At 36.6% G+C, this 15716-nt stretch overlaps 1 protein-coding gene across 3 annotated transcripts in view; it reads left to right on the plus strand.

The window, feature by feature from the left end:
• The window catches only part of LOC128204210 (arfGAP with SH3 domain, ANK repeat and PH domain-containing protein-like), a 48694-nt gene that overhangs the window by 27165 nt on the left and 5813 nt on the right, over positions 1 to 15716 (plus strand). For 2 of the 3 annotated variants that reach the window (XM_052905594.1, XM_052905595.1), the window contains 8 exons: positions 4650 to 4685; positions 4810 to 4936; positions 5404 to 5451; positions 11064 to 11216; positions 11361 to 11516; positions 11747 to 11812; positions 11959 to 12023; positions 15319 to 15444. In XM_052905594.1, coding sequence (XP_052761554.1) covers positions 4650 to 4685; positions 4810 to 4936; positions 5404 to 5451; positions 11064 to 11216; positions 11361 to 11516; positions 11747 to 11812; positions 11959 to 12023; positions 15319 to 15444 — 777 coding nt within the window. The remainder of the gene's footprint in view (positions 1 to 4649; positions 4686 to 4809; positions 4937 to 5403; positions 5452 to 11063; positions 11217 to 11360; positions 11517 to 11746; positions 11813 to 11958; positions 12024 to 15318; positions 15445 to 15716) is intronic. The other variant, XM_052905596.1, reaches the window with a different exon arrangement.

Raw genomic sequence — 15716 nt, forward strand, 5'->3', positions numbered from 1 at the left:
TATGGAGTGGGAACTCATATACGGTAAGTTTGAACACATCAGTATGGAGTGGGAACTCATATAACGGTAAGTTTGAACACATCAGTATTGAGTGGGAACTCATAACGGTAAGTTTGAACACATCAGTATGGAGTGGGAACTCATATAACGGTAAGTTTGAACACATCAGTATGGAGTGGGAACTCATATAACGGTAAGTTTGAACACATCAGTATGGAGTGGGAACTCATATAACGGTAAGTTTGAACACATCAGTATGGAGTGGGAACTCATGACGGTAAGTTTGAACACATCAGTATGGAGTGGGAACTCATATAACGGTAAGTTTGAACACATCAGTATGGAGTGGGAACTCATAACGGTAAGTTTGAACACATCAGTATGGAGTGGGAACTCATATAACGGTAAGTTTGAACACATCAGTATTGAGTGGGAACTGATATAACGGTAAGTTTGAACACATCAGTATGGAGTGGGAACTCATAACGGTAAGTTTGAACACATCAGTATGGAGTGGGAACTCATAACGGTAAGTTTGAACACATCAGTATGGAGTGGGAACTCATAACGGTAAGTTTGAACACATCAGTATTGAGTGGGAACTCATAACGGTAAGTTTGAACACATCAGTATTGAGTGGGAACTCATAACGGTAAGTTTGAACACATCAGTATGGAGTGGGAACTCATATAACGGTAAGTTTGAACACATCAGTATGGAGTGGGAACTCATGACGGTAAGTTTGAACACATCAGTATGGAGTGGGAACTCATGACGGTAAGTTTGAACACATCAGTATGGAGTGGGAACTCATAACGGTAAGTTTGAACACATCAGTATGGAGTGGGAACTCATATAACGGTAAGTTTGAACACATCAGTATTGAGTGGGAACTCATATAACGGTAAGTTTGAACACATCAGTATTGAGTGGGAACTCATATAACGGTAAGTTTGAACACATCAGTATTAAGTGGGAACTCATATAACGGTAAGTTTGAACACATCAGTATTGAGTGGGAACTCATATAACGGTAAGTTTGAACACATCAAGTATGGAGTGGGAACTCATGACGGTAAGTTTGAACACATCAGTATGGAGTGGGAACTCATATAACGGTAAGTTTGAACACATCAGTATGGAGTGGGAACTCATATAACGGTAAGTTTGAACACATCAGTATGGAGTGGGAACTCATATAACGGTAAGTTTGAACACATCAGTATGGAGTGGGAACTCATATAACGGTAAGTTTGAACACATCAGTATGGAGTGGGAACTCATATAACGGTAAGTTTGAACACATCAGTATGGAGTGGGAACTCATGACGGTAAGTTTGAACACATCAGTATGGAGTGGGAACTCATAACGGTAAGTTTGAACACATCAGTATGGAGTGGGAACTCATATAACGGTAAGTTTGAACACATCAGTATTGAGTGGGAACTCATGACGGTAAGTTTGAACACATCAGTATTGAGTGGGAACTCATGACGGTAAGTTTGAACACATCAGTATGGAGTGGGAACTCATATAACGGTAAGTTTGAACACATCAGTATGGAGTGGGAACTCATATAACGGTAAGTTTGAACACATCAGTATGGAGTGGGAACTCATATAACGGTAAGTTTGAACACATCAGTATGGAGTGGGAACTCATATAACGGTAAGTTTGAACACATCAGTATTGAGTGGGAACTCATAACGGTAAGTTTGAACACATCAGTATGGAGTGGGAACTCATATAACGGTAAGTTTGAACACATCAGTATTGAGTGGGAACTCATAACGGTAAGTTTGAACACATCAGTATGGAGTGGGAACTCATATAACGGTAAGTTTGAACACATCAGTATTAAGTGGGAACTCATAACGGTAACTTTGAACACATCAGTATTGAGTGGGAACTCATAACGGTAAGTTTGAACACATCAGTATTAAGTGGGAACTCATAACGGTAACTTTGAACACATCAGTATGGAGTGGGAACTCATATAACGGTAAGTTTGAACACATCAGTATTGAGTGGGAACTCATATAACGGTAAGTTTGAACACATCAGTATGGAGTGGGAACTCATAACGGTAAGTTTGAACACATCAGTATGGAGTGGGAACTCATATAACGGTAAGTTTGAACACATCAGTATTGAGTGGGAACTCATATAACGGTAAGTTTGAACACATCAGTATGGAGTGGGAACTCATGACGGTAAGTTTGAACACATCAGTATTGAGTGGGAACTCATAACGGTAAGTTTGAACACATCAGTATGGAGTGGGAACTCATATAACGGTAAGTTTGAACACATCAGTATTGAGTGGGAACTCATGACGGTAAGTTTGAACACATCAGTATTGAGTGGGAACTCATAACGGTAAGTTTGAACACATCAGTATGGAGTGGGAACTCATATAACGGTAAGTTTGAACACATCAGTATTGAGTGGGAACTCATGACGGTAAGTTTGAACACATCAGTATTGAGTGGGAACTCATGACGGTAAGTTTGAACACATCAGTATTGAGTGGGAACTCATGACGGTAAGTTTGAACACATCAGTATGGAGTGGGAACTCATAACGGTAAGTTTGAACACATCAGTATGGAGTGGGAACTCATATAACGGTAAGTTTGAACACATCAGTATGGAGTGGGAACTCATGACGGTAAGTTTGAACACATCAGTATGGAGTGGGAACTCATAACGGTAAGTTTGAACACATCAGTATGGAGTGGGAACTCATGACGGTAAGTTTGAACACATCAGTATGGAGTGGGAACTCATAACGGTAAGTTTGAACACATCAGTATTGAGTGGGAACTCATGACGGTAAGTTTGAACACATCAGTATGGAGTGGGAACTCATGACGGTAAGTTTGAACACATCAGTATTGAGTGGGAACTCATAACGGTAAGTTTGAACACATCAGTATTGAGTGGGAACTCATGACGGTAAGTTTGAACACATCAGTATGGAGTGGGAACTCATATAACGGTAAGTTTGAACACATCAGTATTGAGTGGGAACTCATGACGGTAAGTTTGAACACATCAGTATGGAGTGGGAACTCATATAACGGTAAGTTTGAACACATCAGTATGGAGTGGGAACTCATATACGGTAAGTTTGAACACATCAGTATGGAGTGGGAACTCATGACGGTAAGTTTGAACACATCAGTATTGAGTGGGAACTCATAACGGTAAGTTTGAACACATCAGTATTGAGTGGGAACTCATATAACGGTAAGTTTGAACACATCAGTATGGAGTGGGAACTCATGACGGTAAGTTTGAACACATCAGTATGGAGTGGGAACTCATGACGGTAAGTTTGAACACATCAGTATGGAGTGGGAACTCATAACGGTAAGTTTGAACACATCAGTATGGAGTGGGAACTCATGACGGTAAGTTTGAACACATCAGTATGGAGTGGGAACTCATGACGGTAAGTTTGAACACATCAGTATTGAGTGGGAACTCATACGGTAAGTTTGAACACATCAGTATGGAGTGGGAACTCATATAACGGTAAGTTTGAACACATTAGTATGGAGTGGAACTCATGACGGTAAGTTTGAACACATCAGTATTGAGTTGGAACTCATAACGGTAAGTTTGAACACATCAGTATTGAGTGGGAACTCATGACGGTAAGTTTGAACACATCAGTATGGAGTGGGAACTCATGAACGGTAAGTTTGAACACATCAGTATGGAGTGGGAACTCATAACGGTAAGTTTGAACACATCAGTATGGAGTGGGAACTCATAACGGTAAGTTTGAACACATCAGTATGGAGTGGGAACTCATATACGGTAAGTTTGAACACATCAGTATGGAGTGGGAACTCATGACGGTAAGTTTGAAACACATCAGTATGGAGTGGGAACTCATATAATGGTAAGTTTGAACACATCAGTATGGAGTGGGAACTCATGACGGTAAGTTTGAACACATCAGTATGGAGTGGGACCTCATAAAAGTAATTATTTACTTTTCTATTTTAACTTGATGTGACAATAGAAAGCATCTATGAATCACTCTCAAGTCTTTTTCCTGGGAAAAATCTAGTGCCAGTGTAGAATTTATTCCTGATGGGGATCGAAGGACCTATTGGCTGAGAGGTGGACACCTTCACCGTTAGGCAATTCACATATCGGTGGGGTTAAAACACAGAACCTCTTGGGTGAAAGGTGGATACCAATAATAGACCACTCACTACCTGGTGGGGTTCAAACCTGCAGCCTCTTGGGTGAAAGGCAGACACCCATACCAGTACATGAATCTAACTCTGTTGGAAATTATGAATGCTTAAAAAAGTAACAATCTTTAGCATTTCGTATGGAAAAAAACTGAGTATATTGCTTGTTATTTTTATATTTGCACTTATAACATCATCGTTTTCAAAGAGGGAATGTTCTTGAGCAGAACTGGGGATAAAAGCAAATACAAACTCTTCCAACAGAAAGTAGATTGCTAGAATAGGATAAGAATGTCAGCAGAATGAGCTGTGTAGCTGTGTTTTGCTTTTTAATTGAAATTGACAAAGCATTTTCAACCTGTACAATGAATGTCTTATCAGGAGTTGGGTTGTGCATTATACAATCTACCCTAAACTTAATCTTCTCTGTTCCAGGATGAGGGTCCAGACTACAGTGATGATGATCTAGATGTAAGTTTGATATTAAACTTGTTCATGTATGGGTGCATTAACACGGAATTAACTATGAACCTTAGCAATTTCATATATATGTACAACCAAATATACATATACACTGATGTTTTCCTTCCTCCAGATGCCAGATCGGCGTCCTCGGTCACGCCCATCCAGTCTAGTTGGTGTAGAGCTGCAGGCTCGTGAAGGCTCCCCACGGGACAGGACAGAGTCGGACGTCGCCCGACATGTACCCTCCAAACCAAGGAGTAAGTGTATAGCTATAGTTCTGTGTTCGCTTTATGCTTAATAGTAATGCAACTATCATGACCATCAATAAATGATTTCAAATAAAATAAAGTTGCGGTGATTTATACTTTGGATGTATTAGTTGCTATCATAGAATCTTTCTTTCAGAATGTGTTTAAGGTATTCAAATAACCTAGACATATGATAGCCCACTTACAGTTGTTATTTATAATTGATGCCAAGTGACCCTACAAATGTTCTGAGTGTCTCTGTAGACAAAGTAGGAAGTACTAATATCCTATTGAAATGATAATGTTACAAGCCCATGTCCATCTCTCTACATTGCTATTGGTCCTGTTCTAAATGTTGATTTATGTGGAGGAGAACAGAGTTAATGAAACCTTCATGATCATATAGTTGGTATGAAGGTATTCCTAAATGAATCAAACTGTTGAGTGCTGCTTCTGTATTTTCCCGCTATTTTTAGAACACCATCTTACACACCCGACAAGGTTCAGAAATAGCCTGAGGAATAGTAAGTGTGGAATGCGTACCCCATCATGTACATCTACGTGCGATAAAACACCTCTTATTAATTAACTCACTCTGAATAAAGTATGGAGAAAGTGTGCAAACATCTTGACTCTTCTCAATAAGTTATGAAAATAAAGCTTTTGAATGAACAAGCCACAATTCCTTATTCATAATTTGGCTTTAGAAATTGTAAAAAGTCCATCTTTATCAGTTTAGATTTTCAGCAAGCCCAGTCGCAGGGCTTGTGCTAATTTCGACCACTGCAGTCTTGAAGTTAAGGATCACAATCAGGTAGCTGAATGATATGAAAGTTTTTAACTTCAATAATTCTTATCTCCACATAATAGCCTGTTAAAAGATAATTACAATTGGTACACTGATCAATATGTTTGCATTATTTTTCTAAATTCAGAGGTACAATATGTCCTGACAACAATACTTATGGTGTATACGACATGTATCATAAACATCTCACAAAGTTTTGATACCAGTCTGCATACACACCTGCATCTCGGCTCCTGAAGTCTGGATACCAGTCTGCATGCACGCCTGCATCTCAATCAGCTAGTTCCAATACAATCCTTAAATTCTACTTGGAAATTCTGTTCACTGAAAACTTTTGAAACATTAATTTTCTCAAATGATACTTTTCTTGAAATATTTGTTTATGATAATGCTAGCAAGTCACATGTTCAGGAAGTAACAGATCACTTATGTGTATGGGAGATCAGACCCCGATTTCTCGAAACTTCTTTAGTGTTTTATAACAGGATGAAGCTTAGCTCGCTACTTTTGGTTTTCTATAACTTGCATTAATATTTATTCTTAAAATGTGATCTTAGAATTTAGATAGGAATTATCTCTAGGTCATAATAAACCTTTTTTCATTTATAAAAACCAATTAAGTTATGTATTTGAGCTAATTATGATCAGCTTCTTAACCCTGTTAAGCTGATGAAGTTTCGAGAAATTTGGGCCAGGGCTCAGTTCTAGAAACTTCTAGCCAGAATATCTGATTCAAGATCTTCCATTTTTTACAAAGGTTTTCTAATCTTGCTTGCATAGAAAGTTTAAGATGATTTCAAAATTATGACTTGTATTTTTTAAAAATAATACATATTTATTAATAAAAAAGATCATTCCGCAAATTGGAGTCAAAAATAAACAATGAAATAAATCGAAATACTGCTGTCAAAATTGAACAATGAAGTTTGTACCCCCAGGGTATAATACTAAAGAGCTTGAACAACCTGCGAAAAACAAATGGAGGTGGCAATGGCTGTCAAAAGTCGATTTGAAGGGTGTGAAATTGTCCGATTGGTAACTTGATAAAATACAAAATTCTATTCTTTAATTGTATTCTGTTTTTCATTTTTTAACTTTTATTGAATGAGTTACAGAGTTAAATGAATTCTTGATTAATGAGCAAGAATTGAAGTATTGAGGGATGTTTCTGTCAGGGGCCTTATGTACATGTATGTTGACAAAAGCTGCCAGAAATATTAAAATGTACAACATAGATTTGATTGATTAAAAGACAGGAAAGGCTTTGAAATGTGTTTAAAATGCTTAATTCCTTGGAGCTCCCTGGACCCCTGGCTAGGGCTATGCCCTGGACCCACCAGAGGCCCTGAGGCCCCCCATTAAAAACAAATAAGTAATCTAGCAAAGAAGTTTTTGTGATCTGTAGATTTGAGATTTCATAAGGGATGATATCTCTGATTCCCGACTCTAGATGCATGGTAGAAAAAGGTACTACTTTAATACTGCACGAGAAACTTCGAAACTTAATGTCTGGTCATAGCCAAGTTGGAACTTGAACCTTTAATATGAAATGTTTTTGAATTGTGAAGGTTTTAAAGCCTTTTTGCAATCGCGTAAGTAATGTAGGTCAATACCCTGATTGTAGTTTGTAGATTGATTTTGCTTAAATTCATGCACACAACATATTCGCACTGGTCAGTTAACAATTTGGATTTAAACAGCTCTACTGTTCTTTTGAATAATAATATTCCATAAAGTTTAATTTTGTTTCAATATGTTGTGTGTACATTTTTGCTGGTACGGTATTCCTGAGTTTAAAGTAAAGCAACATTACCGTAGTTTTGGTATCTGGCGTACATGTCATTGTTATGGGTTGAATTATTTTAGTCACTACCATAATTTAATAATACTTGTATATGAACCCTCTGCATCATACGGTTACCAACATATTATACACATTAAAGGGATTGTTTATCGTGTTTTAACTTGGGTCTACTTATTCTGGTTAAAGAATTAATGGAGGTCAGTTGTTTATACATGTAATTAAATCATAAATATTAGAAATATTGCATACCACAAATGAATCCATGAAATATCCGGAGCAGTAATTTAGATTTGAACGTTAAGATTGATGGCCATTTTTTAACTTGAACAAAGTTTGTATTTGAACAATTGGCCTGATTATCAATAGTATCAATATGGCATAATGTAGTTTGCATGTTTCTTTGATTATAAATGGATATGGAACATTGACCTCATGATAAAACACCGTGACATATCTCTGTGCACTCTGTTACTGTAGATTGCTTCAACTTTGTGAGGATTTTTCTTTCCTCCGTAGTTTCTGTGTTTTGACTGTGTTTGGGGCATTCAGTATTTGTGATGCCCTAGCAATAGGAATCATGTCTGCATACAATAACACAGGAGATTTCCATATATATTTTCATCAGCCAGTTTTTAATTCCCAATGTGATGGAATCCATAATGATATGTATTTAAAATAAAATCCTGGCAGAATTGAAGCAATCTACATGTAGTATACTTCCACATGCATTATGATTGAGTTATTTATCCCTTATTGCATCATGTTCCCTAGAGTTTGGCGAGTATCTGAATGGTAAGGCTCCCCGTTGTGTGCAGATATTGTTATCTACTGACATGTACATGTGTTGTGATTCATAATAGTGGATTGGAAACAGAATGAATAAGCAACTTGGAAAAGAAAATGACGTTTTGAAAAACAAATCTTTCTATTGCCATTTCATAGAACTGATTGAAAATGTATACTTTGAAAGCAGCATTAAACTTACTTGAAGTCATATCCAATATATATATATATATACTTAAATAATTAACACATTTAAAAGCAAAAACAAAAAAATATTTATTATTTTTAGCTTCTCTGTTTTGAAAGAAAATAGTCAAGGCTTTATTGTGAAGATGTTGTGAGCTTAGGTACTGCTGTTCTTTTTACACAATATCCTCATGTACGGCAAGTCCCATAACTCTAGCTGAAATACTTTTTTTGTCCCTTGAGTGACTGCTAATCCAGTAGACCATTTAGTCCACTATTATGTTGCCATATTGTAACAAAGATGCTTATTATTTTGTTTAATTTTTGTTTTTTCCTTTCTAATGATTTTGTATATTAACATGGCAAATGTGTTATAATGTTGTTTTGGTGTTTTCAATTTTCTGTTTTATTTTGTGGTAGATTAACTATGTTATTGAAAAAGATTAACAGTTTGAAAACCATTGTACTATTTTTTTATACAGTTTTAATATAAGATGTATTACCTGTACCCAGTGTTCCTAATAAGAACCGGCTGCCGGCGAAAAAATAAACGGTTCAAATGGCAAAAGGGCGGCAATAGGGCCAGTTAAAATTTGGAAAACTAAATGAATTTTCAGTAGAATAAGTAGAAGCTGGTCGTTTACTTTACTATTTGAGACGGTTTAACCAAAACTTATTGAGAACCCTGTGTACCTTTGAGGGGGAGATGCATGCCTATTTCCTTTTGAGACAGTTAGTTTTAATTATTTAATACAATAAAAGATGACAAAATAATAAATTGTTAAATGAATTCTTAATTAGTTCCATTTCAAAAGCTTATTGCCATTTTGTGAAGAACCCTTTTAGAGACTTTTGCATGCATAAAATAAAAGTATTGGGTGTAACATGATTGTTTAGATGTACAGTGTGAGTAAGCCAACATTTTCTTGTAGCCATGTAAGTTAGTTGACAATGCTGCACTGGCACAGATTTACTGTTTTAACATTTTTTTTTTTTGTCTTAGAATCAGTCATTTTTTCTGTAAATGTCTGGAAACCAGTGATATAAGATACTTGACAAAAGACTAGATCGCAGGTTTTCATATTTGCTTTTTTTTTTTTTTTGGCCATTTTTAGCTCGACTATTCGAAGAATATGGAGAGCTATACTACTCAACCAAGCGTCAGTGTCGACGTTGGTGTCACACCTTGGTTAAGGTTTTGCATGCAAGCACACATAGGTCAATATCTCAGCAACTATTTGAGGTATTACATTGAGACTTTATACAATGGTACTCAACCATCCAACCTACTTAATTAACCAAGTAAGTTAACTCTAGTTTGCTTTTAATGCAAATAATTGGCCTTTATTATTCGACTTAAAAATTCTGGTTAAGGTTTTGCGTGCAAGCACATAAAGGTTAATATCTCAGCAACTACTTGAGGTATTGCATTGAGACTTTATACAATGGTACTCAACCATCCAACCTACTTAATAAACCAAGTTAGAAAACTATAGTTTGCATTTGATGCAAATTATAGGACTTTATTATTCGGCTTAAAAATTCTGGTTAAGGTTTTGCGTGCAAGCACACATAGATAAATATCTCAGCAACTACTTTAGGTATTGCATTGAGACTTGATACAATGGTACTCAACCATCCAACCTACTTAATTAACCAAGTTAAATTAATTTCATTAAATTCAAATAATGGCCGCTTTTTTGACATAGAAATTCTGGTTAGGGTTTTGCATGTAACCACTTTTAAGTCAATACCTCAGGGAATACATCATGTATTGTATTGAAACTTTACACACAGGCTCCCAACCATTTAACCTTCTTCTTTAATCAAGTAAAATAACACCATCTTTCATATTATATAATTTTTGCCCCTTTATTAAGAAAATAAGAAATTCTGGTTAAGGTCTTGCATGTTAGCACACATAGGATAATATCTCAGCAACTACTTGATGTATTGCATTGAGACTTTATACAATGGTATTCAACCACCCAACGTAATTGAATACCCAAGTTAGATAACTGTATTTGGCAAATAAATGCCCTTTATCATGAGACTTAAAAAGTCTGGTTGAAATGTTCCATGTAACCACATTTATAGTAATATCTCAGCACATCATGTTTTGCATTGAAATCTAATCTAACAGTGATGAATGCATGTTGCGCCGAAACTTTTCAATCCTTACATTGAAAAGTGGCGGAATAGTCGAGCCGGCTGTCTCTGTGACAGGTATTGTTCTTAAAGCGTTAGTAACACTTTTAGCCTATAGAACATTAAATTATTAATGTAAATAAGCAAATTGCGATCTGATCTTTTGTCAGCAGTCTTATATCAATGGTTTTCAGACATTTTTGCAAAAAGTGGCTCAACCGAAAGTCAACCGAAAGTGAAAAAATAAAAACTTGTCAAAACGGTCTATCTGTGAGTGCAGATTTAAGTGAATATTTAAATAAGCAAATATTTTTATATGATGAATAATCAAAATAAATAAAGCTGCCATAGAAAATCAACATTTAATAAAAAATTCTCTACCATCAAATCCACCCTGCCTGTTGCAGTCCCTGGCCTGATGAACCACTCAGCCAGTCAGTCTGTACCCAACTCACCTCCAGTCACAAGCCAGGGTCAGCGGTCCCCAGAGCCCCCACTGCCTCCCCGTGGCATCAAGAAACCCCCAGCTGCACTCTCCCTTCCCAATTCAAGCGGATCAGGTGGGTGACATTGTATCTATGTTGGTTCCCAGTAAGAATGGTCCCTAGAATACATTTAGCGCAGTGCCAGTATGACTTGTTTTACGGTTATTGTAAAATAAATAAGTTTCAACTATGGTTTTATCAAATTTCAACCGATTTTAGGTTCATTACCATTCAAAGCCTTTAATCACGCGCGTCACACGTCCGACCCGCACCAGGAAATCCCGTACATGCTCCACCGCCGCACACCGTCCGAACCCCCACCAAGACCACAGACTCTAGATACGGCCAGATACACTGTCAACATACCTTATTCTGGTGAATAGTAATTTTGCAAACACTTGTGTGAACAATGTCTTCAATAATGTAATGGTTTCACCAGACGGTACTAAAAGCTTCTCTCAAAGGCATACTGTTCACATCTTTGTCTTATATAAGGATTTTTTTATGCCATTCTTTCATTTATTGTTAATTATGCATGCATTTATAATTTCAAACATGTGTTTCTATAAGAAGTAAGAGTTTGACCTTGACTTTGACTGTTACAGGTGTGGAGACTGCTACAGATAAGCCCGCTATACCTCCAAGACCTCGGGCACTTTCAGGAGGGGATGGTAAGATTTAAACTGAAGTGTAAATCTGATAGTGACATAAAATTTTATTGCCTTGCTTAATATATGTAAATATATGCATCTTCTATTTCTGGTCGCAACCTATATATGTAGCAAGTATCCTTACAACATTGTTCGCTTCCCCCTAGATTGCCGGAAGCAATCAGCCTCAGATGTCCCGGAAACTCCCCCACCCGTTCCTGCACCCAGGAAGGTAATTATTAAACATGTCTCAATGTATATAAATAACATTTGAAAAAAAACATCATTTGATTAACACTGGAAGTGGTTTGTGTCAGTTTTTTAGCTCACTTTAGCCGTAGGCTGAGGGTGAGCTAATAGGATTGATGAATGTCCGTCGTCTGTCGTCCATCCACACTTAGTTTGTTAACACTCTAGTGGTCACATTTTTGACACAATTGTCACGAAACTTGGTCAGGATGTTTGTCCCAGTAATTACTGGGACGTGTTCGATTATGGGTCATCTGGGATGAAAAACAAGGCCACATGACCCAAAAATAGAAAAATCTTGTTCACACTCTAGAGGCTACTTTTTCAGTCCAAATATCCTGGAAATGTCAGAAAGGTTGTTTCTTTGATTTCTAGCTCAAGTTCAAATATGGGTCATCTGGGGTCAGAAACTAGGTCACAGAGCCCTGATATGGAAAAACCTTGTTAACACTCTAGAGGTAACATTTTCAGTCCAAATATCCTAGACGTTTGTCAGAAAGGTTGTTTCAATGATTTCTAACTCATGTTCGAATACGAGTCATCTAGGGTCAAAAACTAGGTCACAGAGCCCAAATATGGAAAAACCTTGTTAACACTCTAGTTTATAAAGTTTACTATTGAAGCAAGGGCAGCAAATCTTGCTCTATGGTCTCCCTTTCTGTTGAAGAGTGCATTGTCTATTTTTAGTAACAAGGGATTATATGTTATATTTCATTAATTCTTCAAGTTAGTCACTGCTTAGTTAAAGATTGTTCTTTTTATAGGTTTATTGGTTAGGAAATATTATATCTATTTATTTTCTAGAAGAATTTCATTTTTATCCAATGATGAATTTAATAATCAGATATTTCCATTGAACTACATGTAGACCATTGTATTTTACAATCATATCTTTTATGTGTTAGTGAATACACCTTATATTTAAACAAGACATTAACACTTATGAGTAGTTGGATATCCATTTGTGTTGGATGGAAATAGAGACATGTTACTTAAGGCTGTTCATAGTGTAGTTTTATCAAATCCTCAAGCTTGATAGCAGTTATATATTTCATTGGATGGTGCGCTGTCTATCGTTCGTGTGTCTTACACTATTGCTTGTGAAAATCAAATTTTGCCTCTGGGGTCAAAACCCGCTTTGCCATGAGGTTTTTCTGTAGACTTATCGGAAATCTTCTCGTCTGACACCGCTAGGCCCAGACCTTTAAAAATTTGTTACAAGCATTATACAGTGGTCCACTACCAAGAAATTTAGGTCCCTTGGGTCAAATTCGGTCCCAGCCTTTTTGACCTACTGTCTTATTTTTGAAACTTCAAGTAATTTTGACCATGTTCACAATTCTGTAAACAAATAAAAATGTTGTGGTTGGATGACCTTAACTGTGACCTGTAAGCCTATTTTCTTATTTTTGAAGCTACAGCAATGAAATTTGGACCATGTGTAGAGTTTTGAAAACAAATATAAATATTGTCCACGGATGACCTTGACTGTGACTTTTTGTCCTACTTTCTCTTTATTTTTTTAGGTGCAGAAATAATTTAACATTTTGACCATGTGTACAGTTTTGAAAACAAATATCAATGTTGTGCTTGGATTACCTTTATTGTACATGTTTAACCTTTCTTATTTTTGAAGTTTCTGTTAAGAAATTTCGAGCATGTGAATAGCTTGAAAACAATCAATCAATATTGACATTGCCAGGTGACCTTTTGACCTACTTTCTTATTTTTGAAGCTACAGTTTTAAGATTTGGATCATATGTACATATTTGAGAACAAATATCAAGCTATATTGATTACAAAGGTTAAACACTTTTACTTTGAGAGATTTAGGGTCATCATGGCTCTCTTCTTAAGTATTGTTTTTAAGATATTCTCTATGTTTTTGAAGAACAGTTGCTCACATCCAGTAGGTCTATGTTTGGCATATCTGTGTTTGACATAGCTGTGAGCCATATTCCCTAGATCTGTGTTTGACATAGCTGTGAGCCATATTCCCTAGGTCAGTGTTTGACATAGCTGTGTACCACATTAAGTATGTTTGTGTTTGACCTATCTGTGTTCTACATTCAGTAGGACTTTGACACAGTTGGTTCCCATTAAGTAGGTCTGTGTTTGACATAGCTTTATACAACATTCAGTAGGTCTGTGTTTTGACATATCAGTGTATCACACTTAATAGGTCTGTGTTTGACATAGCTGTATACAACATTCAGTAGGTCTATGTTTGGACATATCAGTGTAGCACACTCAATAGGTCTGTGTTTGACATAGCTGTGTATCACACTTGATAGGTCTGTGTTTGACATAGATGTGTATCACACTTGATAGGTCTGTGTTTGACATAGATGTGTATCACACTTGATAGGTCTGTGTTTGACATAGCTGTGTATCACACTCAATAGGTCTGTGTTTGACATAGCTGTGTATCACACTCAATAGGTCTGTGTTTGACATAGATGTGTATCACACTCAATAGGTCTGTGTTTGACATAGATGTGTATCACACTCAATAGGTCTGTGTTTGACATAGATGTGTATCACACTCAATAGGTCTGTGTTTGACATAGATGTGTATCACACTCAATAGGTCTGTGTTTGACATAGCTGTGTATCACACTTGATAGGTCTGTGTTTGACATAGATGTGTATCACACTTGATAGGTCTGTGTTTGACAAAGCTGTGTATCACACTCAATAGGTCTGTGTTTGACATAGCTGTGTTTCACACTTGATAGGTCTGTGTTTGACATAGCTGGGTACCAGACTCAATAGGTCGGTGTTTGACATAGCTGGGTACCACACTTGATAGGTCTGTGTTTGACATAGCTGGGTACCACACTTGATAGGTCTATGTTTGACATAGTTTTGTACCAATAAACATGAGGTATTGTCAAAGTCTTGGTGTCACTGTTGTTGTTGTTACTCTTAGTCTAACTCAAGTATGTGTCACTGTATGTACTTTTATTAGCAGAAAATCTAGTAGAGTGTGAGCAATTGCTTGTGATACTCTTGTTTACAAAGTTTAATAAATGAACGAGGATTTTATTAGTAATCATGATGATGCCACTTATCTCAACATTCTGCCGTTCAGTTTTATCAACATTTAATGAAGTGGAGTGGCAATGACAAAACAAGTCCACACTTAAGCAACAACGTTTCAACAAGAGTTATTAATATTTTATTGTACCTGTCTCTATTGTATCTTGTTTTACAATTATAAAATAAATAAGTTTAAAGTTAAGCCATCAACAAATAATGTTCAAATGTCATTGCAGCCTAAAAAGCCAGGATACCGGCGTTGCGAGGCACTATTTGACTGTGATGCTGACAACGAAGATGAACTGTCCTTCCGGGAAGGGGAGATAGTTGTTTTACTGAGGGAAGAAGAGGAGGAGTGGTGGGTGAGTGACCTCCCTTTGGTTCTTGTAAACATTTGCTCATGGTAGGTGACCTCCCTTTGTTTCGTGCACACATTTGCTTCTGGTAGGGAAGATATTTGCTTTGTTGAGAGGGGGAGATTTGTGTGTAACACTGTAAATTTCTGTGTTTCCTTAAAATGAATCTCCTTAATATCTTCTAAAAAAACCTATAAAAAGAAGATTTTAATTCTTCATATTTATGTATTTATGTGGAATAACAAATGATGAGACAACAACATTATTACAATGATAAA

The sequence above is a fragment of the Mya arenaria genome, chromosome 10, assembly GCF_026914265.1.
Source record: "Mya arenaria isolate MELC-2E11 chromosome 10, ASM2691426v1".
NCBI classification, from domain to species: Eukaryota; Metazoa; Mollusca; class Bivalvia; order Myida; family Myidae; genus Mya; species Mya arenaria.